General features: G+C 44.8%; 1 protein-coding gene across 5 annotated transcripts in view; it reads right to left on the reverse strand.

Moving 5' to 3' along the window:
• Window positions 1–27,423, reverse strand: part of LOC140201111 (uncharacterized) — a 62,607-nt gene that overhangs the window by 25,559 nt on the left and 9,625 nt on the right. For 3 of the 5 annotated variants that reach the window (XR_011886776.1, XM_072264723.1, XM_072264721.1), the window contains exons 3-5: window positions 26,717–26,941; window positions 25,242–25,604; window positions 20,383–20,727 (exon numbers count right to left, since the gene is read on the reverse strand). Coding sequence is in view for 4 of the 5 variants with exons in the window: in XM_072264723.1 (XP_072120824.1) it covers window positions 20,383–20,727; window positions 25,242–25,604; window positions 26,717–26,765 (757 nt within the window). In the remaining variant the exon portion in view is untranslated. Of the gene's footprint in view, window positions 1–13,532; window positions 17,133–20,382; window positions 20,728–25,241; window positions 25,605–26,716; window positions 26,942–27,423 lie in introns of those variants that run through there. The other 2 variants (XM_072264724.1, XM_072264722.1) reach the window with 2 other exon arrangements.

Consider the following 27,423-nt stretch of genomic DNA (forward strand, 5'->3'; position numbering starts at 1 on the left):
TCTTCATCAGAAATGAAAAGGAGAGAGTCTAAATAGCAGTGAAGGCTGGGAGACAGGGAATGTCTGTGTACTAGTGAAATGATGCAGCCATTAATGGATAATTAACTTTCCACCCACCACCTCCCAGCTTCTTACCTGATTCCCCCCTCCCCCACCCACCTGGTATCGTTTATCACCTTCCAGCTTGTCCTCCTCCTCCCCCCCCCCCACACCCCAGCTTTTTATACTGTCGTTTTGCCCCTTCCTTTTCAGTCCTGAAGAAGGGTCTTAGCCCGATAGGCTGACCGTTTATTCCTCTCCATAGACGCTGTCTGACCTGCTGAGTTACTCCACCATTTTGTATGTGCTGCTTTAAATTTCCAGCGTCTGCAGAATCTCTTGTGTTTATTCACTTCCATAGATTCCGCCTCACTTGCTGAGTTCCTCTAGCTTTTTGTGTGTGTGGCAATGGAGAGTGAAGCTACTTTGTGTGACATGTTGTTAATGTTGTAAAATCTGTTGGTGTTATACAGTCTGGCCTACTGGTCAGGTGCAGATACCCAAAATATACAAAGGAAAGACAAGAGAGAGAAGAATGGTGACACAATACTAGACCTGACCTGATTCAAAAAGGAAAAAAGAGCAAATTATTTGAAGTTGGAGAAGTTCATTACGAGTCCTGCAGGTTGTAATGTGTCGAGAAGATAAATCTGTTGTCCCTCAGCATACATCACCCCTGTAACAATGCAGGAGCCCAGTGCAACGCTTACTCACCTGATTCAACACAAACGGTGTATTACAAAGTTCAAAATAAATTTATTATCAAAGTACATATTTGTCACCATATACAACCCTGAGATTCATTTTCTCGTGGGCATACTCAATAACTCCACAATGGAATAATAACCATAATGGGTAATCGTGACCAGAATCAGCTCCTTGGTCTTGCTGACAGTGAGTAAGAGATTGTTGTTATGGCAGATTTTCAATCTATGTTGATTCATCTCCACCTTTGATTCGGCCTACAACTCATTCATTCACTGCATGTTCTAATGAACATGTGCCAAATAAAGTTAATCTTTCTCTTTGGGAGGCCAAGACAGAGAGGTCAGATGGGGAATGAAGACAGCACACAACTGGAAGCTGGGGAGGTGAGAATGGGAGGGGGAGTCACCCCGTTGACCAAGTGCAGGTCCTCTGCCAAACGATTATCCAGTCAGTGTTTGGTTTCCCCATGGTGGAAAAGGTCACATTGTGAATACCAAGCATATTCACGCAATGAAAGTATCCCCGGGAATCGCTGCCTTACCTGGAATGACTGTTTAAGTCCCTGAATCATTGGAAAGGAACAGGAGTTGCAGCTCTGTAGTTGCACAAGATAAGTGGCAAACAAAGTTGAGTAACAGGCAGGCAGAGATGAGTGGACCAGGGCATTGGGAAGAGTGCAGAGATAAGTATGCATTCAGTGGTGGAATCTTGTTGGAGATAGGTCTGTCTGGATTCCATGTGATCCAACCTTCCAGAGCAGCCTACCATTTGGAACTTTATCAAAAGCTTGTTGAAGTCTACAAGTGCTCTGGCTTTCTCATCTTTCTTGGTCGCCTTATCAAAAAGCTCATTCAGGTTTGTAAGACATGATTTCTCTTGCACAAAGCTTGCAGCTACTTCTGATCAATCCCCATCTATTCAGAAATGTATGAGTTTTCTCTCAGGATTCTCTCTGGTAACTTTCCACTGATATTGACTGGTCTATAATTCCTAGGGTTCGCTTTGCCACCCTTAGATATAGAAACAACATTTGCTACCGTCCAATATGCTGGTGCCTCATTGGTGGTTGCTAACAATGATGCAAAAAGCAGCCACTCTCAGAGGTCCCAGCTCTAGCACCTGGGAGGCAACTCACAATCCTACTATCTGTTGTGGCCACAGGATCTCTTGTCTGTTTCCCTGTCTATTGAGGCTCCTATCACTAAAGCCCTGGCTGACTTCTCCCTTACCTGTTGTGCATCAGTGCCAGTCTCAGTATTACCAACCTGACTACAGCTGACGTGCCCAGTAAAGCCATCCTCCAGCATTATCCAAAGGGGTGCACTTGTTTCTGAGGAGAATGGCCACAAGGGAATCAAGTATTCTGTCTCTTCCTCTTATCTTTCCTGATGGTAGCCCAACGATCTGCAGCCTGCAACTTAAGTGTGACTGCCTCAGGAACACTCTCGTCCACAATGCTCTCAGCATCCCAGTGATACCATTTACATACAAGTCCCGCCCCAGTTCCCGAATATAGTCAGTCAGGAGCTGTACCTGGGCACACCCCCCCATAAATGCAGTCCTCAGCATACTGGGAGTCTCCCTGATCTCTCACATCCTACAGGAGGAGTCATACCCTAATTGACATCCCAACTGCACTCATTCTAAAGAATAAGGTATGAAAAGATTTATCAGACTTCACCAGCTTCCTTACTCTGCTTGGGCTCCTCTTACTGAAGCCCCTTGAGCCAAAGCATTAGCACTTACGGTATTCCTCAAACACTCACTTGGGAACTCAAACACCGCCACTTGTCATCTATATCAATGATCTGGATGACGATGTGGTTAACTGGATCATCAAATTTGCAGATGACACCAAGACTGGGGGTGTGGTGCACAGTGAGTTACAGTTATCATGGCCTGCAGCAGGATCTTGACCAGCTGGAAAAATGGGCTCAACAATTGCAGATGGAATTTAATGCAGACAAATGCGAAGTATTGCACTTCAGTAGGATCAACCAAGGTAGGTCTGACACAGTGAACGGTAGGGCACTGAGGACTGAGGTAGAACAAAGGGATCTGGGAATACAGGTCCATAATTCATTGAAAGTGGTGTCACAGGCAGAGGGGGTCAAAAAGAAAACTTTTGGCACATTGGCCTTCATAAATCAATGTATTGAGTACAGGAGATGGGACGTTATGTTGAAATTATATAAGACATCGGTGAAGCCCAATTTGGAGTATTGTGTGCAGGTTTGGTCACCTATCTACAGGAAAAATTTCAGTAAAGTTGAAAGAGTACAGAAAAAAATTACAAGGACATTGCTGAGTCTAGAGGACATGAGTTGTAAGGAAAGATTGAGTAGGTTAAGACTTGATTCCTTACAACATCGAAGATTGAGAGGAGATTTGATAGACGTATATAGAATTAAGAGGGGTATAGTTAGGGTAAATGCAAGCAGGTTGGGTGCGACTACATCTAGAGTTCATGGGTTAAGGGTGAAAGGTGAAATGTTGAAGGGGAGCTTGAAGAGAAGCTTCTTCGCTCAGAGGGTCATGAAAGTGTGGAAAGAGTTGTCAGTGCAAGTGCTGCATGCAAGCTCCAGTTCAATGCTTAACAATGGATGTTAGGGACATGGAGGGCAATGGTCCCGGTGCAGGTCAATGGGAGTAGACAGGTTAAATAGTTCAGCATGGACTAGATGGGTCAAAGGGCCTGTTTCTCTATTGGACTTTTCTATGATTGTATGACACTCTTGGATAAGGTTGCTTCAAAAATTGAGTTGTTGATAGTGCTACTCAGAGCTCAGTTGCTGTTGCTCCGCCAGTATCCAGCCTTGCTCCCTTCTCACTGCTGCCTTCTCACATCAGGAGGGAGGTACAGGACCCTCAGGAATCACAGCACCAGGTTCAAGAACAGTTATTACCCCTCAACCATCAGGCTCTTGAACCAGAGGGGATAACTTCACTCAACTTCACTTGCCCAATCACTGAACCTATGGACTTACTTTTAAGGACTCTTCATCTCATGTTCTCAATATTTGTTGTTTGTTTACTTATTTTTTTGTTTCTTGTGTATTTGCACAGGTTCTGGTCTTTTGCACTTTGGTTGTTTGCCCGTCCTGTTGGTTGTGGTCTTCCATTGATCCTAAAGATCCAAAGGTTCAAATGTTCATTTATTATTCTAGCATGCTTCCAGATACAACTTGAAATTTGTATTCTCCAGATAGCCACAAAAACAAGAAAAATATGAAAGTCATTCAGAAAGAACATCAAACCCACCCCCCATAATAGGAAGACCAGCACTCCAATCATTAACCCCACAAACCACCCCCCCTGCACAAAATGGAACAGGAACATTCAGCCCCCACACAAAAATACTAACAGAACATCAACCCCCAAATGCCTTCTCCTCGCTCAACAAAATGGAAAAGGAACAGGTGGTAAAAAAACACAGAATATAAAAACCATAAGTCTACCTAGCTCTCTAAATTCTCTTTTCAGGACCTCATTGCTTTTCCTTCCGATTTCATTGGCACCAATATGTACCAAGATATCTGGCTGCTCCCCTTCCCTCTCCAAAATGTTGCGGACGTGATCTGAGACATCCGTGAGCCTGGTACCTGGGAGACAACATACCATCCGGGTAACACACATCAAAGTTGCTGGTGAACGCAGCAGGCCAAGCAGCATCTGTAAGAAGAGGTGCAGTCGACGTTTCAGGCCAAGAGACCGCTTTGCTGAACGTCTACGCTCTGTCCGCCAGAGAAAGCAGGATCTCCCAGTAGCCACACATTTTAATTCCACATCCCATTCCCATTCTGACATGTCTATCCACGGCCTCCTCTACTGTAAAGATGAAGCCACACTCAGGTTGGAGGAACAACACCTTACATTCCGTCTGGGTAGCCTCCAACCTGATGGCATGAACATCGACTTCTCTAACTTCCGCTAGGCCCCACCTCCCCCTCGTACCCCATCTGTTACTTATTTTTATGCACACATTCTTTCTCTCACTCTCCTTTTTCTCCCTCTGTCCCTCTGAATATACCTCTTGCCCATCCTCTGGGTCCCCCCCCGCCCCTTGTCTTTCTTCCCGGACCTCCTGTCCCATGATCCTCTCGTATCCCCTTTTGCCTATCACCTGTCCAGCTCTTGGCTCCATCCCTCCCCCTCCTGTCTTCTCCTATCATTTTGGATCTCCCCCTCCCCCTCCAACTTTCAAATTCCTTACCCACTCTTCCTTCAGTTAGTCCTGACGAAGGGTCTCGGCCTGAAACGTCGACTGCACCTCTTCCTACAGATGCTGCTTGGCCTGCTGCGTTCACCAGCAACTTTGATGTGTGTTGCTTGAATTTCCAGCATCTGCAGAATTCCTGTTGTTTACCATCTGGGTGTCCCGTTCGTGTCCATGGAATCTTCGGTCTGTTCTCCTCACTATCACTACCGCTCCCTTCTTCTCTCTCTTTCCCTTCTGCACCACAGACCCGTGCTCAGTGCCTGTAACCCGGTCGCCGTGGCATTCACCCGGGAGGTCATCCCCCCACAAAAGTATCCAAAGTCAGTATACTGGTTTTTGAGGGGAATGGCCGCAGGGGTGCTCTGCTCTAACTGTCTATTTCCATTTTTCCGGATAGTCACCCAGCTACTCGCCTCCTGCAACTTCAGGGTGACTGTAGCTTTGATCAATTATATCTTTGCTCTCCCGTACAAGCCAATGGTCATCCAGTTGCTGCTCCAGATCCCTAACACGGGTCTTCAGGGAGCTGCAGCTGATGTAGTTCCCCAGGAGACTCCGGGTCTCCCACTTCTCCAACATCCGGCATGAAGAACACACCACAGCCATTTCAATGGTATAGTAAGATAGGAAAAAACAGGAAACCTTGACAGACTCTTTACACAGAGCCAATGCCTCTTATAAGCCTAAGCCTCCTCCAAGCCAAAGCCAACTCAGACAATGACCTGACGATGGCCGCTCTGCTTATTCCTTCTATAATTTATTTAGTTTGTAGAGCTCTGTTGATGCCACTGAGAGGCCACGTTCAATGGACAAGCACCCTTGAAGATCCCTTTTTAAATAACCGCTGCCGATCTGTGAGAAATCCCTCTTGGTAGTCTGTAGATGCCACTGATAGGCCACAAACAATTTTAGTACACGGTGATCAAAACGACCATTGTCTTGTTAAAAAGTAGTGAGTTGGGTTGGGCTGCTTGGTTCAGGAAATCAATAGCTGAAGGGAAATAGTTGTTCTTGAAAGTGGTGGTGTGAGACTTCAGGCTTCTGTACCTCCTGTCTGATGGTAACATTGAGAAAGTAGACTGCGAGCAGCTGACAGAAGGTAAAACAACATTTGGTGGGAGAGGCATTTAAAAGTGAGATGTTGGGACGTGAGGATCAACATGTTCCTGTTCAAGAAAGACTGGTGGGAACTGATGGAAGCTCAATACTGCCTTCAATTAGCTGTCTTGTTGTATCATTGTGTGGTACGGAAGCTGCAAGGCATCAGACCGCAAGACCCTACAGATGATAATGAAAACTACCAAGAATCACCTGTATCCCTCTACCCCTTATTTGTGATATTTACCAAGCGTGTTGCAGACGAAGAGCCTGAAGCACTGTTGAGGATCCCCACCACCCATCCCACAATCTCTTTGACCCACTATGGTCAGAAAGAAGGGACAGGAGCATCAGGACTGGGACCGTCAGACTGGGTAACAGCTTCTTCCCTCAGGCTGTGAGACTAATGGATACCCTGTCACCACTGAGGTCTCGTCACCAGGACAGTGAGCTGATGACTGTTTTCCTGTCCTATGTTCTGCATGCATTTTGAATTGTACTTTACTTATGTATTTCTGGTAATATTTTGTTTTATATGCTGTGTATGATATACATTTTGTGGGTGCACCATGGTCTAGTGGAATGTTGTTTCATTTGGTTGTTTATATATAATAAAGTTAAATCTGATCTATTACTAAGGAGAAGGTGCTTGGGAAACTGAAAGGTCTGAAGGTAGATAAGTCACCTGGACCAGATGATGTACATTCCAAGGTTCTGAAAGTGGTGGCTGAAGAGATAGCAGAGGCATCAGTAATGATCCCCACTTTTTGCCTCCTGCCAATGTTCTATCCATGCTAGCAGCTTTCCTGTAATACCATGGGCTCTTTTAGACCATAAGACCATAAGATATAGGAGCAGAATTAGACCATTTGGCTCATCGAGTCTGCTCTGTCATTTCACCATGGCTGATCCATTTCTCCTCTCAGCCCCAATCTCCTGCCTTCCCTCTGTATCCCTTCATGTTTCAACCAAACAAGAAGCTATCTACCTCTGCCTTAAATATACGTAAAGAATTGGCCTCCACAGCTGCTGTGGCAAAGAATTCCACAGATTTACCACTCTCTGGCTCAAGAAATTTCTCCTCATCTCTGTTCTAAAAGGATAGCCTTCTCTTCTGTGGCTGTGTCCTCTGATCTTAGAGTCTCCTACCCACTGGAAACATCCTCACCACATCCACTCTGTGAAGAACTTTCACTATTCAATAGGTTTCAATTAGGCTACCCATCATTCTTCTGAATTCCAGTGAATACATAGTCATAGTCATACTCTATTGATCCTGAGGGAAATTGGTTTTCGTTACAGTTGCACCATAAATAATAAATAGTAATAAAACCATAAATAATTAAATAGTAATATGTAAATTATGCCAGTAAATTATGAAATAAGTCCAGGACCAGCCTATTGGCTCAGGGTGTCTGACCCTGCAAGGGAGGAGTTGTAAAGTTTGATGGCCACAGGCAGGAGTGACTTACTATGACTCTCTGTGTTGCATCTCGGTGGAATGAGTCTCTGGCTGAATGTACTCCTGTGCCCAACCAGTCGATTATGTAGTGGATGGGAGACATTGTCCAAGATGGCATGCAACTTAGACAGCATCCTCTTTTCAGACACCACCGTGAGAGAGTCCAGTTCTATCTCCACAACATCATTGGCCTTACGAATGAGTTTGTTGATTCTCTTGGTGTCTGCTACCCTCAGCCTGCTGCCCCAGCACACAACAGCAAACATGATAGCACTGGCCACCACAGACTCGTAGAGCATCTTCAGCATCGCCTGACAGATATTAAAGGACCTCAGTCTCCTCAGAAAATAGAGACGGCTCTGACCCTTCTTGTAGACAGCATCAGTGTTCTTTGACCAGTCCAGTTTATTGTCAATTTGTATCCCCAGGTATTTGTAATCCTCCACCATGTCCACACTGACCCCCTGGATGGAAACAGGGGTCACCAGTACCTTAGCTCTCCTCAGGTCTACCACCAGCTCCCTAGTCTTTTTCACATTAAGCTGCAGATAATTCTGCTCACACCATGTGACAAAGTTTCCTGCCATAACCCTGTACTCAGCCTCATCTCCTTTGCTGATGCATCCAACTATGGCAGAGTCATCAGAAAACTTCTGAAGATGACAAGACTCTGTGCAGTAGTTGAAGTCCAAGGTGTAAATGGTGAAGAGAAAGGGAGACAAGACAGTCCCCTGGAATACTGACCCAGAGCTATCAAATGGTCTTCATATAACAAGCTGTTTAATTCAGGAATCATTTTTGTAAATCTCTTTTGAACCCTCTGCAGTTTCAGCACATCTGCTTATCTTGTAAAGCAGCCTCATGTGCACCACCTTGTCAAAGGCTTTCTGAAGATCTACATATCCCCCAATTCTCCTTTCTCTATCCTGCCTATTATTTCCTCATAAACTTCCACAGATTTGTCAGGAAGGATATTCACCTAAGGAAATGTGCTGACTTTGGCCTATTTTATCATGTGCCTCTAAGTACCCTGAAAGCTCATCCTTAATAATGGACTCCAACATCTTCCCAACCACTGAAGTCAGGCTAACTGGCCTGTTTCCTTTCTTTTGCTTCCATTCCTTCTTAAAGAGTGGAGTGACATTTTTGGGTCACTTATCCAAGAAAGAATGTCGTGCCATTGGAGAGGGTTGAGAGGAGATTCCTGTGAGGATTCAGACACAGATCGTTAAATAAACTACAGTGCCCAGTATGAAAGGTAATATACTAATGTGGACTGTGGATTGGTTATGAACAGAAAACAGTCTGTTCAGAACCAGTTTCTGAAACACAAATGGCCATTTTAGGATTGGGTGACTCTGAGTGTTGGTGTATCACAGTGAATTGATCAGTAATGTCTCTGAGGGGGCTGTGTGATGGATAAAGTTACTGATTGGCAGTGTGGCTATGAGGAGAATGTGGAGAGATTTCAGACAGACAGAACAGGTGAGTGAATTGGCAGATGGGAAGAATGAGATTGAAAAGTGTTGGTGTCCAAAGGAACCTGGATGTCCTGCTTGTGTAATGAAGGTGACATGTAGGTGTGGTGAGTAAATATGTGATAATCTTCATGGCAAAAGGTTTCAACTACATATTTCTATAGTGGTGTGATATCCTGGTGACTGTGGATCTGGAATATTGTGTAATCGTTTATAAGGTGATGTTCCTTCAGCAACGTTTCCGTGTGTTCCCAATGCATGGCCTCAAAGTTCTCGATACCATCCTGAATATTGCTTCCTGGGTCATGGGCCAGTGGTTCCCAGGAGTCAGTGGGAAGCTGCATTTCTTCACGGAAACCTGCATCCTATATCCTTCTCAAGGAAAAACACTGCTTTTAATATCCCTTTAATGTTTGGCCACATCCCATGAAATCACTCTCTCTCCTGTGCTTATACAAGGAATTAATTCATTCTCAATATACAATAAGGATTCCCTAACATCCAGACCTCTCTCAAAAAGCAAATAACTGATCTTGGTGGGAAAGAGGCTGTGGATCCTGGAATCTGTCACAAAAAGCGAACTTGGAAGAAGGAAGCATGCTGAAGGTTGGTCTACAACATCTGAGGGGAAGGAAGGAATTAGTGACACTTCAATCTGGGATCCTGTACCTGGACTGAGAGTGCAGAGGAAAGACAGCCAGAATAAAGGGATGGAGGGACGGGTGATATGGAGGCTAGAAGGTGATAGGAGTCACTACTGGAAATCTAAAACAAAAGCCACATTCTCTAGTTCTGCACCAGGATGGGGGTGGGGAGTTAAACTAGAGTTGCAGTGTCAGACAGATGGTGCAGATGTTGTGGAGACAGATGTTGTTAAGACCTTAGATGAGGGTTTCTCAACCAGGGTTCAGTGAGAGATCATGATTATAAAAAAACAAACATCATTTATTGAACTTCTCACAAGGCACGATGTTAGCACTCGTAGTGATGGGCAGTGACCGAGCAGCCGTTAGAAATCTCTCTCGAGCTTTCTCAGCCCAGTATGACAGTGCGCGGTAGGGCCGTGTCTATTTGCTTGACTCCATTCTCAGTTTTTAACATGAGCGAGGGGAGGCTGTTGATAATTGGTGAGTGATGTATTACACAGCGGGGAGGACGGTAGGCTGATAATTGGTGAGTGCTGTATTACACAGCGGGGAGGACGGTAGGCTGATAATTGGTGAGTGCTGTATTACACGGAGGGGAGGACGGTATTCTGATAATTGGTGAGTGCTGTATTACACAGCGGGGAGGACGGTAGGCTGATAATTGGTGAGCGCTGTATTACACAAAGGGGAGGATGGTAGGCTGATAATTGGTGAATGCTATATTGCACGGAGGGGAAGATGGTAGGCTGATAATTGGTGAGCGCTGTATTACACAGAGGGGAGGATGGTAGGCTGATAATTGGTGAGCGCTGTATTACACAGAGGGGAGGACGGTATTCTGATAATTGGTGAGCGCTGTATTACACAGAGGGGAGGACGGTATTCTGATAATTGGTGAGCGCTGTATTACACAGAGGGGAGGACGGTATTCTGATAATTGGTGAGTGATATATTACACGGAGGGGAGGACGGTATTCTGATAATTGGTGAGTGATGTATTACACGGAGGGGAGGACGGTATTCTGATAATTGGTGAGTGATGTATTACACGGAGGGGAGGACGGTAGGCTGATAATTGGTGAGCGCTGTATTACACGGAGGGGAGGACGGTAGGCTGATAATTGGTGAGTGATGTATTACACGGAGGGGAGGACGGTAGGCTGATAATTGGTGAGTGATGTATTACACGGAGGGGAGGACGGTAGGCTGATGATTGGTGAGCGCTGTATTACACGGAGGGGAGGACGGTAGGCTGATAATTGGTGAGTGATGTATTACACGGAGGGGAGGACGGTAGGCTGATGATTGGTGAGTGATGTATTACACGGAGGGGAGGACGGTAGGCTGATGATTGGTGAGTGATGTATTACACGGAGGGGAGGACGGTAGGCTGATAATTGGTGAGCGCTGTATTACACAGAGGGGAGGACGGTAGGCTGATGATTGGTGAGTGATGTATTACACAGAGGGGAGGACGGTAGGCTGATAATTGGTGAGCGCTGTATTACACAGAGGGGAGGACGGTAGGCTGATGATTGGTGAGCGCTGTATTACACGGAGGGGAGGACGGTAGGCTGATAATTGGTGAGCGCTGTATTACACGGAGGGGAGGACGGTAGGCTGATGATTGGTGAGTGATATATTACACGGAGGGGAGGACGGTAGGCTGATAATTGGTGAGTGCTGTATTACACGGAGGGGAGGACGGTAGGCTGATAATTGGTGAGTGATATATTACACGGAGGGGAGGACGGTAGGCTGATAATTGGTGAGTGATGTATTACACAGAGGGGAGGACGGTAGGCTGATAATTGGTGAGTGATGTATTACACGGAGGGGAGGACGGTAGGCTGATAATTGGTGAGTGCTGTATTACACGGAGGGGAGGACGGTAGGCTGATAATTGGTGAGTGATATATTACACGGAGGGGAGGACGGTAGGCTGATAATTGGTGAGTGATGTATTACACGGAGGGGAGGACGGTAGGCTGATAATTGGTGAGTGATGTATTACACGGAGGGGAGGACGGTAGGCTGATAATTGGTGAGTGATGTATTACACGGAGGGGAGGATGGTAGGCTGATAATTGGTGAGCGCTGTATTACACGGAGGGGAGGACGGTAGGCTGATGATTGGTGAGTGATGTATTACACGGAGGGGAGGACGGTAGGCTGATGATTGGTGAGCGCTGTATTACACAGAGGGGAAGATGGTAGGCTGATAATTGGTGAGTGCTGTATTACACAGAGGGGAAGATGGTAGGCTGATAATTGGTGAGTGATGTATTACACGGAGGGGAGGATGGTAGGCTGATAATTGGTGAGCGCTGTATTACACGGAGGGGAGGACGGTAGGCTGATAATTGGTGAGCGCTGTATTACACGGAGGGGAGGACGGTAGGCTGATAATTGGTGAGTGATGTATTACACAGGGGAGGACGGTATTCTGATAATTGGTGAGTGCTGTATTACACAGAGGGGAGGACGGTATTCTGAAAATTGGTGAGCGCTGTATTACACAGAGGGGAGGATGGTATTCTGATAATTGGTGAGCGCTGTATTACACAGAGGGGAGGACGGTATTCTGAAAATTGGTGAGCGCTGTATTACACAGAGGGGAGGACGGTATTCTGATGAGCAGCGTGAAATGTGTTTTCTGAGCCTCTGACATCAGCCTCTCCTTTCTGAAATACCTCCCCCAATTTCCCGTTATGCATTGCCGACTGACTTATTGAAGCCAACAAATTCTATTGGTGTAGTAGAAAATTGGATGGAAATTTTTGAAAAGAAGGTGTGATGGAAGACGATGATTCTAGGCCTAGGCCTACTGACAATTCTGAAAGGGTTAATGATGGAAGAATTGCAATCTTCCGACTCATTTCACTACACTAGTGCAACAACGGACACAAAAAATCTGTCTTTTTTTCTACAAACTATAAAAGTTTATTTACACAACAAATACACACAGTGCAAACATTAAGTACTTACAAGACAGTGAATGAATTCAAATTAAAATATGATTATTACTGTCTATGAAACAAACTTTTCCTAGGGGTCACTGCTCCTTTACCCATTGTGACCACATACTTCCTCTCCAAGAGCAGCCGGGCACAAACAGAAGCGGGGCAGGCAGACCACCTTGGCAGATCCCTCAACTTTGCACCGCCTGTACCTGTGAATGGCCATCTTGGCCAGGCCCAGGAGCAAGCCCACCAGTTCATCCTCCTCGCGACACTCCCCTTTCCTTACTGAGTGACCGTATGTAAGGAATGCGGGCTGAAGTGCAGCCAGAACCTGAGGAGCAGCCCCTTCAGCTACTCAAGAATCATAAGATAATGAGAGGCATTGATCGTGTGGATAACCAGGGGCTTTTTCCCAGGGCTGAAATGGCTAACACCAGGGGCATTGCTTTAAGGTGCTTGGAAGTAGGTACAAGGGGGATGTCAGGAGAAGGTTTCTCACACAGAGAGTGGTGGGTGCATGGAATGCACTTCCAGAGAAGGTGATAGAGGGGGATAAAATAGGGTCTTTTAAGAGATTCTTAGATACGTGCATGGAGCTTAGAAAAACAGAGGACTATGTGCTAGGGAAATTCTAGGCAGTTCTAGAGTAGGTAACATGGTCGGCACAACATTGTGGGCCGAAGGGCCTGTAATGCACTGTAGATTTCTATGTTCTATACTCTATGTTCAAAGGGGGACTGCAACCTCTCACACTCCATATATGTGTGGTACACTGACTCCTCGCGCCCACAGAATGGACAGGTGGGCGGGGTGTCAGTGACCCTGCTCAAAAACCTGTTGTACGCCACTGCCCGATGCAACACCTCCCCCCCCCCCCACGTCCCCAATGTACAAGGAAGGACCCCTGCGTAAAGGGACTTCCACTGGGGACAAAATCCGCTGCCAGACGTCAACACTGACCGGCAAGGCAAGGCCTGTTGGCAGATGAAGACAAGGAAGAGAAAGGTCTGCAGGAGCGGCCCGTGTAAGAAACACTTTGGAATGTCACCGAACGCACAGCGGGCACCTCCGCACGATGGCGCATGTAATGTGGGACCCTCCCCCACGTAGTATCCAAAGGCCTGGGTCCGACGAGCATCTCCGGCCCATCAGGTAGTGGTGCTGCCAGATCCCCAAGCCCCCTCTGTGACAGGATGGGAGCCCACCCCCTCGCAGCCAGAGCACCATTCCCCACCGGTGCAGAGGCACCCTATCTGGATGAGACAAGACATCATACCCTCAGCAGCTCTCGGTAAGAGTGAGGCAGTTCCCTCAAGTGCTGTCTGTTGGAAGTGGCGTGCCCTCCCTGGCGGAGAAATTGTGCCAGCAGAGCATGCCATCTCAAAGGGTGGTCACTGTACAGGTACCGCTACAGGGTTCTGAGATGAACAGCCGCCAGGTGAGAGCGTACACACACCAATAACTGACCACCCTCGGCGATCAGAAGACTGAGAACCACAACAGAGTCCCAAAGCCTCTTGTTGCCCCAGAAGAAGTAGAGACATAGAACATAGAAAGCCTACAGCACAATACAGGCCCTTCGGCCCACAAAGCTGTGCTGAACATGTCCTTACCTTATAAATTACCTAGGATTACCCATAGCACTCTATTATTCTAAGCTCCATGAACCTGGCCAGGAGTCTCTTAAAAGACCCTATCGTATCCACCTCCACCACAGTCGCCGGCAGCCCATTCCATGTACTCACCGCTCTCTGCGTAAAAAACTGACCCCTGACATCTCCTCTGTACCTACTTCCAAGCACCTTAAACCTGTGCCCTCCTGTGTTAGCCACTTCAGCCCTGGGGAAAAGCCCCTGACTATCCACACCATCAATGTCTCAAGAGCCTACCAGCCTCTCCTAGGTCCCGGAGACAAAAACAGTGGCAGGACTAAGTAATCAACCGGCATTATATCTTTACAACAAAGGCTACTTCTCAATGGGTTTTACATGGACTGGTGATCGAAGTTGTCCTGTTCCATTGTGCTTTGCTTGTGGCAAACAACTTACAAATGTAGCAATGACCTCAGCAAAATTGAAAAACACTTAACTACAAATCACAGCCATATGACACGTAAAGTGCTGATTATTTTAAATGACTATTGGACTCTCAAAACAGACAGATTAAAGCTTTTGAAAATAAAGTCACAGTCAGTAATGGTACTGAGGATGCAAGTTATTTAGTAGCTTTAAGACCAGTTCACTCGAGAATGTTTAAAACACTGTATGAAATCCTGGACAAAGGGCACACCAGTCTCCTGCTACAGCCAGAAATCCAGTGGCTTAGCAAAGGAAGAATTCTCAGCAGAGTGTTGGAATCATTTCATTTCAGTGGAAGGTGAAATCCGTGCGTGCTTACCTCAAGTTTGACCCAGAATTGAGAAATTTATTATGTTTGCCTTCTGAGTTTTCACAATTTTTGAAAGAGAAAGAAAGAGTAATTTCAAGACAGGTAAGCTAAAAATTCATTCTCTACTCAAAAGAGCATTAACGATTATTTTTGGATAATTATATCTACAACCTACTGATCAGGCTAACGTACGGTGAGTTCTAAATTAATAACTTTTATGCAAGGTTTCCCTGAGACCTGAAAATTATTTCAATGGTTCCGCCAGGGCAAAAAGATTGAGAAAAGCTGCCTTACACAAAGTCAGGGGTCAAAGGATTGAGCATGGTGTGACTAGTGTCCTGAACTACATGTATTTCAATTCAAGTATCGTAGGAATGTCAGGTGAGCTCAGCACACGGATCAGCACCGGGAATTATGACATTGCAAGCATTAGTGAGACCTGGTTGCAGGAGGGGCAGGACTGGCAGCTCAGTATTCTGGGGTTCTGTTGTTTTAGACGTGACAGAGTGTCAGGGATTAAAGGAGGAGGAGTTGTGATACCAACCAGGGAAAAAGTCACAGCAGGTGCTCAGTCAGGACAGACTGGAGAACTTGACTCGTGAAGCATTATGAGTAGAACTGAGGAGTAAGAAAGATATGACCACATTAATGGGGCTATATTACAGACCCAAAAGACCTGCTGTACGAGGAACTGGCCTCCAGCAAGAGAGCACAAGGGTGGCCCCATCTTCCTTTCAAAGATGTCTGCAAGAGAGACATGAAGTCACTGAACAAGAACGTCGAGAGGTGAGATGACACCGCAAGTGATCAGTCTTGCTGGAGGCTGGAACTATGCAGAGGTCTAAAAAGAGGAGGAGGGAAGCTGAGGCTTGCTGCTGAAGAAAAGTGCACTCGTCGGAAAAACAGCACCAAGACAACACTGGAGGACAGTGCCTTCAAGTGCAGTCGCTGCAGCCGAGACTGTCACTCCCGTGTGGGCCTCTACAGCCACAACAGACGCTGCTCTAACACAGACTGAAGCAAGACCTTCCAGGCGCAGTTCCATGGTCTCGCGAGACTAATGGATTCCACAAATTACAGACCACCCAAATGTCCGAGGAATTTAAAGACACAAATTTGTAAAGAGATTGCAGACTGTTGCAAGAAAAAAAAGGTTGATATAGCAGGTGAATTTAACTTTCTACAAATTGATTTGGGCTCCCATACTGTAAAAGGACTTGATGGGATAGACTTTGTCAAATGTGTCAGGAAAGTTTCCTTCATCAGAATGTAGAAGTCCCAATGAGAGAGTATGCGATCTTGACCTGCTATTAGGGAATGAGACAGAAGTTTGTGCAGGGAAACACATTACACCTAGTAGCCATAATGCCACAAGTTTCAAGGTAAATATGGAAAGGATTAGGTCTGGTCCAGAGATTGAGATTCTAAATTGGAGAAAGGCCAATTTTTGTGGTATCAGAAAGGATCTGGCAAGTGTGAGTTGCCAGCACAAATAGTGCATGTAGGAAGTTAAGAAAGGTACATGGATGGTAGGGGTATGGAGGTTGATGAATGAAGGCAGTTTAAATGGTTCAGCACAGGCTAGATGGGCTGAAGGGCCTGTTTCTCAGCTGTACTTTTCTAGGACCCTATGACTCTGATGATATTGCTTCTGCTATCAGTTTTATTCTCTTACTTACTTTGAATTTAATGACCAGTCTATTTCTTTTACACACATTATTTTATCCTCTTCTCCCGTCCACTTGTTCTAACTATTTTTCCGATTGGTAACATTGTCCAGTTCTGACAACTCACACCCACAGGGTGAGCTCTTAGTAAATTGGTTTATTATTGTCACACGTACTGAGGTATAGAGAAAAACCTGTTCATCCACACAATGATTTGCCAAGATGTTCTATATTATTCCAGAGTACTCGTCCTTTCCCAGTTTTCCATTTACCAACTGTCCCCAGTTTACACTCCAGGGAAAACCATCCCACTCGCTCTTGTTCCCAGGCCACTGGTGGTATCAGTGGACATCGGTGACAGTCACACTGGCATTATACAAGGCACAGTGGAGCTGGACAGTTACACCCTCCGGTACCTTGCTGATTGGTGGATCCTGCACAAGGTCGGGATCATCCGCGGGATCTGTGTGTTGGATATGTAGACATTAATGTATATTTATGGAGCTCAATACAAGGCAGTATTTTTCCCCAGCAATTGACAATTTCTAATATTTAAATAAATTTTAGCCCTAAGAATAATTTACAACTCTTTACTGAAGTCAGTGATATCTGGCTTGCCCTGAAAGTGTGGATGCCCTGAGAGTGACATAGTTAATTCAGAAACATAGGTTCTGAAGTTAAAGAAGGGTAACTTTGAAGGTATGAGACATGAATTAGCTAAGATAGACTGGCAAATGATACTTAAAGGGTTGACGGTGGATATGCAATGGCAAGCTTTTAAAGATCGCATGGATGAACTACAACAATTATTCATCCCAGTTTGGCAAAAGAATAAATCAAGGAAGGTAGTGCACCCGTGGCTGACAAGGGAAATTAGGGATAGAATCAATTCCAAAGAAGAAAGATACAAATTAGCCAGAAAAAGCGGCACACCTGAGGACTGGGAGAAATTCAGAGTCCAGCAGAGGAGGACAAAGGGCTTAATTAGGAAAGGGAAAAGAGATTATGAGAGAAAACTGGCAGGGAACATAAAAACTGACTGTAAAAGCTTTTATAGATATGTGAAAAGAAAAAGATTGGTTAAGACAAATGTAGGTCCCCTACAGTAAGAAACAGGTGAATTGATCATGGGGAACAAGGACATGGCAGACCAATTGAATAACTACTTTGGTTCTGTCTTCACTAAGGAGGACATAAATAATCTTCCGGAAATAGTAGGGGACCAAGGGTCTAGTGAGATGGAGGAACAGAGGGAAATACATGTTAGTAGGGAAGTGGTGTTAGATAAATTGAAGGGATTAAAGGCAGATAAATTCCCAGGGCCAGATGGTCTGCATCCCAGAGTGCTTAAGGAAGTAGCCCAAGAAATAATGGATGCTTTAGTGATAATTTTTCAAAACTCTTTAGACTCTGGATTAGTTCCTGAGGATTGGAGGGTGGCTAATGTAACCCCGCTTTTTAAAAAAAGGAGGGAGTGAGAAACTGGGGAATTATAGACCCGTTAGCCTAACATCAGTGGTGGGGAAAATGCTAGAGTCAGTTATCAAAGATGTGATAACAACATATTTGGAAAGTGGTGAAATCATCGGCCAAAGTCAGCATGGATTTGTGAAAGGAAAATCATGTCTGACGAATCTCATAGAATTTTTTGAGGATGTAACTAGCAGAGTGGATAGGGGAGAACCAGTGGATGTGGTATATTTGGATTTTCAAAAGGCTTTTGACAAGGTCCCACACAGGAGATTAGTGTGCAAACTTAAAGCACACGGTATTGGGGGTAAGGTATTGATGTGGATAGAGAATTGGTTGGTAGACAGGAAGCAAAGAATGGAAATAAACGGGACCTTTTCAGAATGGCAGGCAGTGACTAGTGGGGTACCACAAGGCTTAGTGCTGGGACCCCAGTTGTTTACAATATATATTAATGACTTAGACGAGGGAATTAAATACAGAATCTCCAAGCTTGCAGATGACATGAAGCTGGGCGGCAGTGTTAGCTGTGAGGAGGATGCTAAGGGGATGCAGGGTGACTTGGATAGGTTAGGTGAGTGGGCAAATTCATGGTAGATGCAATTTAATGAGAATAAATGTGAGGTTATCCACTTTGGTGGCAAAAACAGGAAAACAGATTATTATCTGAATGGTGGCCGATTAGGAAAAGGGGAGGTGCAAAGAGACCTGGCTATCATTGTACACCAGTCATTGAAAGTGGGCATGCAGGTACAGCAGGTGGTGAAAAAGGCAAATGGTATGCTGGCATTCATAGCAAGAGGATTTGAGTACAGGAGCAGGGAGGTACTACTGCAGTTGTACAAGGCCTTGGTGAGACCATACCTGGAGTATTGTGTGCAGTTTTGGTCTCCTAATCTGAGGAAAGACATTCTTGCCATAGAGTGAGTACAAAGAAGGTTCACCAGATTGATTCCTGGGGTGGCAGGACTTTCATATAATGAAAGACTGGATTGACTAGGCTTATACTCGTTGGAATTTAGAAGATTGAGTGGGACTCTTATTGAAACATATAAAATTCTAAAGGGATTGGACAGGCTAGATGCAGGAAGATTGTTCCTGATGTTGGGGAAGTCCAGAACGAAGGGTCACAGTTTAAGGATAAAGGGGAAGCCTTTTAGGACCAAGATGAGGGAAAAACTTCTTCACACAGAGAGTGGTGAATCTGTGGAATTCTCTGCCACAGGAAACAGTTGAGGCCAGTTCATTGGCTATATTTAAGAGGGAGTTAGATATGGCTCGTGGCTAAAGGGATCAGGGGTTATGGAGAGAAGGCAGGTACAGGGTTCTGAGTTGGATGATCAGGCATGATCATACTGAATGGCGGTGCAGGCTCGAAGGGCCGAATGGCCTACTCCTGCACCTATTTTCTATGTTGCTATAAAGTGCTGTTATAGTTTGGAGAGAGTTCTGAAGACCATGTTGCATCTGAAAATAATATTTCCCCCTTTATCCCTGACAAAGTTGGTGGAGTCATTCATTGATTCTATAGAAGTTATTTTTTATTACGTCTGCAAGAAAATAAATCCATCAGAAAGGAGGCGCTCATGACTAAGGACGCCCATCACACAGGACATGCCCTCTTCTCATTGTTACAGTCAGGAAGGAGGCACAGAAGTTTGAAGACACGCACTCAGTGATCCAGGAACAGCTTTTTCCACTCTGCCACATGTTTCCAAATGGATATTGAACCCGTGAACACCAGCTCACTTCTTTTAAAATATTATTTCTGTTACTGTATTATGTTTAATTTAGCTATTGAATATACAGATATATACTTACTGTAACTAATTTACTTATTTTTTTCTATTTTAACATGTACAGCATTGTACCGCTGCTGCTAAGTTAACGAATTTCACAACATATTCTAGTGATAATAAACCTGATTCTGATTTAAGCAACCCTGATCTATGAGTCTGAACACTGAGCAGCTTCTCCTTTTCTCTCCTGTGATAACACACTCCATATTGAAATTTATTTTCAAATATTCAACTGGACACACAGAGCAGACAGTCAGTCACCATGTTGGTGCTCCCCACCCATGAGTTAGGGGCCTCAGTGCTCTGGATCGTGTCCCAGTGATGGGGCTCCAGTATTACACTGTGTGTTCTTCAGTACAATGTGCCCAGCCACGGGAAGTGAGTGGTGATGGAATAACTCCCAATGCAGGAACACACTACTGAATAAATAGAACTTGTACTCACTGGTTACGATGAGCTGGGTGCCGTTCCCGTCGATGTCTCCCCACACTCTGCAGTAATAGACGGCAGAATCACTGTGCACCACGTCTGTGACTGTCAGGATGAAGCTGCTGTTGGACGTGTCTCTGTAGGACTGGAACCTCTCAGAGAAACCCCGTCCCCACTTTGCTCTGCCTCCTGCCCTGTGTGTTAAAACCCACTCCATGTCCTGCCCAGGTAGTTTCTGATACCAGTGGACGTCGGTGTCTTCCAGCCTGGCTTTGCTCATGGTACAGCATAACCACGCCGTGTGACCCTCAGTGACACGCTGTATGCTTGGGGACTGGATAAGGACAGGAACGTCTGCACCTGTAAGGGAGAATATCGTCACTTCAACCCCAGCTTGAAGCAGTCATCTTTTGTTACATGACCTCTTGTGAAAGTACAAACACTTTGTTGCTTCTGTTATTATCATTATTATGTTGCAGCTGATCCCGAGTTTACAGAGTTCAGGAGAGACCAAGGTTGGGTGATAAATATGTGCTTCAAGTAATCACCACCCACTTCGAATTGAATGTGAACAGTACAGAACTGGACAGGACATCTGGCCTTGGTGTTGTGACGACCTTGATGCTCATTTATGTTAAATATGCTCCTCCTATGCATCATTCATATCCCTCCATTCCCTTCGTATTCACGTGTCCATCTAAAATCCTCTTAAAGTCAAACAAACTCCCTGCTCCACTCCTACCCCAGTAACCGGTTCCAGGCAGAAATGGTAGATTCCGGTTCATTGGGACATCAGTTAATCAGGGAGCCGCTTATTTGGGACATCTCTTAAATAACAAAAACTAATTGAGAAAATAGGCAGGATTCACTTTGTTTTTTGGGACACTATGTTGTTTAATTGGGACAAGAGGTTGTTGCTGAACAGTTTCTAATGAGTGTCAGTAATGTGTACTTTTAAGGTTGTTACACAACACTGCTTTGAGCAAGTAGATTTAAAATAACATCAAAACATGTGTTTTTGTTCAAAGAACAGTGATTAAGTCCTGGTTCAAAGCTTCATTTGTTGTCAAAGTATGTATGTACAATACAACTCTGATATTCGTCTTGGCAACATCTGTGTAAGTTTTCTCTGCAGGTGAGTGACCAGAACTAGACACATTACTTGGTCAAAGGATGCAATACGGAGGCTGTACAGGACATTGGTCAAACTGCTCTTGGGATACGGTGAGCAGTTTTGGACCCTTATTTATGAAAGGATGTACTGGCATTGGAGAGGAGATTCATGAAAATTATCCCAGAAATGAAAGGGTCAATATATGCGGAGAATTTGATGGTTCTGGGCCTGTACTCACAGGAATTTTGAAGAATGAAGGGGAATCTATCCTTCATTGTAACCTATCAAATACCTGGATAGGATGGATGTGGAAAGAACGTCTCCTGTAGTGGGGGGAGTCAAGGACCAGAGTGCACAGCCTCAAAATCGAAGGATGCTGCTTTCGAAGAGAGATGAAGATGAATGTCTTCAGCCAGAGTGTGGTGAATCAGTGGAATTCATTATCACTGACAGCTATGAGGCCTGCACAGGACCGATAGAAGGACAGAACGTTGTAAAATGAATCAGCTCCATCCTGGTACTAGCCTCTGGAATACCCAAGACATCTTCAAGGAGTGGTGCCTGAGAAAGATGACATCCATTAAGGACCCCCATCACGCATGACATGCCCGCTTCTCATTGTTACCATCAGGTAGGAGGTACAGAAGCCTGAAGGCACATATTCAGAGATTCAGGAACAGCTTCGTCCCCTCTGCCATCCGATTCCGAAATGGACGTTGAACCCGTGAACAACACCTCACTTTTTTATATATTATTTCAGTTTTTGCACTTTTTTAAATCTAACTATTTAATATATACACATATATAGTTAATGTAATTGATTTATATTTTTCCTTTCTATATTATCATGTATTGCATTGAACTGCTGCTGCTAAGTTAACAAATTTAACGACACATGCTGGTGATAATAAATCTGATTCTGACTCTGAATGCTATGATTCAATGTGCTGATCCATGTCTTGAGCTCATCTGCCTTTCCTACAAAACCCCTTGCATTGAAATATGTACAGATCTGAATCTTCATCCCACCATGCTTGAAAATTTGATTCCTTACTTTGTATGTAGGCTTCACAACATTATTCCCACAATCACTCCAGCAGCTGCCCTGGCAGTCTGGTTCCCATCCCCCTGCAACTCTAGATTGACTCAAAACTGGGTTGGCCATAGAAGATGGAGGAGTGGGGAAGGGCTGTTACTCTGCGAGTTACCGTGACTAGTTGTGTTCTGAAATGAACTGTATCGGATCCTCTGTTTTTTGTGATATTAGCTGAAGATGATATGAAGATTGGTGGAGGGGCAGGTACTGTTGAGGAAACAGGTAGGATGCAGAAGAAATTAGACAGATTAGGAGAATGGGCAAGAAAGTGACAAATGAAATACACTGTTGGAAAATGCATGGTCATGCACTTTGGCAGTAGAAATAAATGTATGGTCTATTTTCTAAACAAGGAGAAAATCCAAAAATCTGAGATGCAAAGGGACTTGGGAGTCCTTGTGCAGAACACCCGGAAGGTTAACTTGCAGGTCGATGGTTGAGGAAGGCAAATGCAATATTAGCATTTATTTCAAGAGCTCTAGAATACAAGAGCAGGGATGTGATGCTGAGGTTTTATCAGGCACTGATGAGGCCTCACATTGAGTATTGTGTGCAGTTTTGGGCTCTTTATTTTAGAAGAGATGTGCTGGCATTGGAGAGGGTCCAGAGGAGGTTCACAAGGATGATTCCAAGAATGAAAGGGCTCTCATACGAGGGAAGTTTGATGGTTCTGGGTCTGTATTCACAGGAATTTAGAAGGATGAGGGGGGATCTCATTGAAACCTTTCGAATGTTGAAAGACCTAGACAGAGTAAATGTGGAAAGGATGTTGCCCATGGCAGGAGAATCTAGGACAAGGGGGCACGTTCAAAGGGGCGTCAATTTTAAACAGAGATGTGGAGAAATTTCTTTAGTCAGAGGGTGGTGGATTTGTGGAATTTGTTGCCACATGCAGCTGTGGAAACCAGGTCATTGGGTGTATTTAATACAGAGATTGATAGGTTCTTGATTGCACATTATGGGCAGAAGGGGAGAAGGCTGGGAAATGGGGTTGAGGAGGAGAAAAAAGAATCAGCCATGATTAAATGGTGGAGCCAACTCACTGGGCCAAATGGCCGAATTCTGCTTCTATGTCTTATGATCTAAGATGTAGGTCGGTTGATATATTAGTTGGCAGGCGACACAAAAATTGGAAGCATGTGGCATTGTGGGTCCTGAAAAGAATGTCAGAATATCCACGGATTATAGTTCTGTTGCAGATTTTGAGCTGAAAAATGAGAAAGATGAAAAATCTGGACAAGTGTGAGGTGATATACTTTGGGAGGTCAAATAATCGTGACAGTATGGAGTAACTGGATAGACCATTTGGTGTACCTTCAGGAGTACTGGTGTACAAAGGGATCGTATGGTACAAATCCATTGTTAACTGAAAATGGCATTGCAGCCCTGAAGAAGGGGCTCGACCTGAAGCATTGACTCTTTATTCCTCTCCACAGATGCTGCCTGACCTGCCGAGTCCCTCCAGCATTGTCTGTGTGTGTTGCTCTGCATTTCTATTACCTGCAGAATCTCTTGTGTTTATGATTGCAGGTACAGAATGCATATGCACAAGGAGTCATGCAGCAGCTGTGTGAAGTTCTGCTTGGGGAACATTTCCTGTGCAGTTCTGGTTACCCCGTTACAAGAAGGTTGTGGAGACTTTGGAGAGGATGCAGAAGAGGTTCACCAGGACGTGGCCTGGATTGCAGAGCTATAGTTATAAGGGGAGTTTGGACAGACAGGAAAATCAGAGACGGAGCTGTGACTATAAAATTATGTGAAACATAGAAAGAGTCGATAGAGACACAAGGGATGCTGCAGATGCTGCAAAAACTTTGGTGCCCTGACTAGTCAAGTACCCATCAACCTTCGCTTTAAAAATACTCAGTGAGTCGGCCTCCACAGTAGTGGTAATGAGTTCCACGTATTCACTACCCTCTGACTAAACAAGTTTCTCCTCATCTCTGTTCTAAATGGGCATCCCCCTACTCTGAGGCTGTGCCCTCTGGTCCTAGACTTTCCCACTATAGGAAACATCCTCTCCACATCCATAATATCTGGGCCTATCAATATTCGATAGGTTTCATTGAGATCACCCTTCATTCTTCTAAATTCCAGTGAGTACAGGCCCAGGGTTATCAAATGCTCCTTGTACATTAATCTTTTCATTGCTGGAATCATTCTTGTAAACATCCTCCAGACTCTCTTCAATCTCATCACATATTTTCTTAGGTAAGTGGCCAAAATCTCATTATTATCCTCATTGTTTTAATGATGCCTGCAGTCCAGTCAATGTCCTGTTTTATTCAGATGGCATCTGCTGTTCCTCTGGGTGCTTTTGTTTTTCAGCACCCGAGTCCGTGCAATGGTCATCCCTCACCTTGCATTCGTCTATTCACAGACACGGAAATCACTGGCAATACCAGTATTTATCCTCTTTCCCTGATTACCCCTAATTACCTGATTCCACAGGGGTCTGTGTTGGGACCAATCCTTTTTATGTTAAATGTCAATGAGCCAGTGAAGAGTCATCCACCTCATTCATTAAAAAAAATCAGTTTGTCCCACTCTTTATTCTGCAGCAGAAACTAATATTTACAGGTATTTCTATAAAACTAAAAACATGGTGTCAGTCTTAATTGTACAGAGACATGACTAGAAATACAACCAACATGAAGTACTCACTGGTCACATTCAGCTGGGTTCCCTTTCCAAAGACCGACCCCCAAATGCCACAGATGTAAAGTTTAGAGTCGGTGATCTTCACGTTGCTGATGGTCAGTGAGTAGCTGTTCATGGTGACATTCCTGGAAAGCTGAAATCGATCAGAGAAGCCCCGTGATCTGTAAACTTGGCCAGTATAGTAAAGAGTAAGGGCAATTCCTTTATCTGTCAGTTTATTGTGTGAGTTGTACCAGTGTACATTGAATTTATCCACAGTGTCATTCACATTACTGCTCTCCAGGACACACTGTATCTGCACCGTTCCACCTTCCCGCACCTTCACAACTCCTGGCGATTGGATCAGGACTGTTCCTGCATTTACACCTGTGGGCAGTAAACAAATGAAGGTCAGGGCAGATAAAGAATCACAAAAACCATCATAATAATTCAAAATTTACAAAAAATATTTATGAATATTTTGCGCATTGAATATCAACTTGCAGTGTAACTGTTTCCATCCTGAGCTCAGTTCTCTCACTTTGTTCTGAACTGACCTACAATCTCCTGGTTGCTGCAGCCAGCACAGAAGTAACCATATATAGCATATAACCATATGACAATTACAGCACGGAAACAGGCCATCTAGTCCGTGCCGAACTCTTACTCTCAACTAGTCCCATCGACCTGCACTCAGCCCATAACCCTCCATTCCTTTCCTGTCCATATATCTATCCAATTTAACTTTAAACGACAACATCGAACCTGCCTCAACCACTTCTGCTGGAAGCTCGTTCCACACAGCTACCACTCTCTGAGTAAAGAAGTTCCCCCCTCATGTTACCCCTAAACTTTTGCCCTTTAACTCTCAATTCATGTCCTCTTGTTTGAATCTCCCCCACTCTCAATGGAAAAAGCCTATCCACGTCAACTCTATCTATCCCCCTCATAATTTTAAATATCTCTATCTAAAGTAGAAATATCGAATGCGAATGCACAAATCTTGGTCAATGTAAAATTTTATAGACTGCACTCAGAATTGCAAGGGTCACTCCACTACTTCTGGCAGCTTATTCCAAACACGCACCACCCTTTGTGTGAAGAAGCTGCCCCAATGTCCCATTTCAATCTCTCGACTCTGATCTTTAACCTGTCCTCTTGTTTTTATCACCCCCTTCCTGGGGAATAGACTGTGTGCTTTCACCTTGTCCATGCCCCTCATGATCTAATACCCCTCTGTCAGGTCTCTCTCCCTCCAGTCTCCTCAATTCCAGGGAATGAAGTCCTAGTGTACACAATCTGTCCTTGTAACACAGACCCCCAGGACCAGACAACATCCTGGTGGATCGTTTCTGCACTCTTTCTAGTTTAATAACTGACTTCCTATAACAGAATGACCAAAACTGTACACAGTACCACGGCCCACACTGGTCAATTAAACTCAAAGGCAGATGAAACCAGTCTCAGACTGGGTGACCCCACTCTGGGAATTTACTTACCCACTGCACAGACGGACAGAGTCAAGGTTGTGATTATCGCTGCAAACATTTCTTCTCGCTTGTTCTTCAAAAACTGAATTTCTGCTCATTCAGACCCGATGTTCCCCATTGGTATTTCACAAGCGACTGATTCCCCTTCAACTTCCCCACATGCTTATTTCAGCTCAAAGGCACAGGGTGTGAAGAGGAAGTGATGGGGGAGAGTGGGCAGCCCTGTGGAAACTGCTGAAGAAATAGTAACAAACTGCAGAGTAGTTGAATGTTTTCATCTACATTTACATGTCTGTCACTGAAACATCCCTTATGCCCACACACCATTATCAGATTGAAATGTGAGAAACAAGCCAAGTACACAGTTTCCCCTCCCTGACAGTAGGCTCCTCATGGTAAGGCTACAAACACTGGCCCAACACCAGGCAAAACAGACATTTATCTGTATGACAGCATGACACTTACTGTAAAGTTCAAAGTTCATAGTAAATATATTATCACAGTATATGTGTGTCTGGTGCTCCTTCCCTCCGCTAGCCTGCAGGCCGCCCCTGGGCATGGTGTAGCACCTGCTTGGCCCTCTGAACAGGGTCATGGGAAGCCATCGGAGCAGGTGTTGTATGAGCAACTGATGTATATCACAAGTCCTGGTTATGCGACCACTAACACCAGGCACACAATCTTTGAAAGAGTGTTGGTCATGGCTGGGCTCACAA

The sequence above is a fragment of the Mobula birostris genome, chromosome 8, assembly GCF_030028105.1.
Source record: "Mobula birostris isolate sMobBir1 chromosome 8, sMobBir1.hap1, whole genome shotgun sequence".
Taxonomy (NCBI): Eukaryota; Metazoa; Chordata; class Chondrichthyes; order Myliobatiformes; family Myliobatidae; genus Mobula; species Mobula birostris.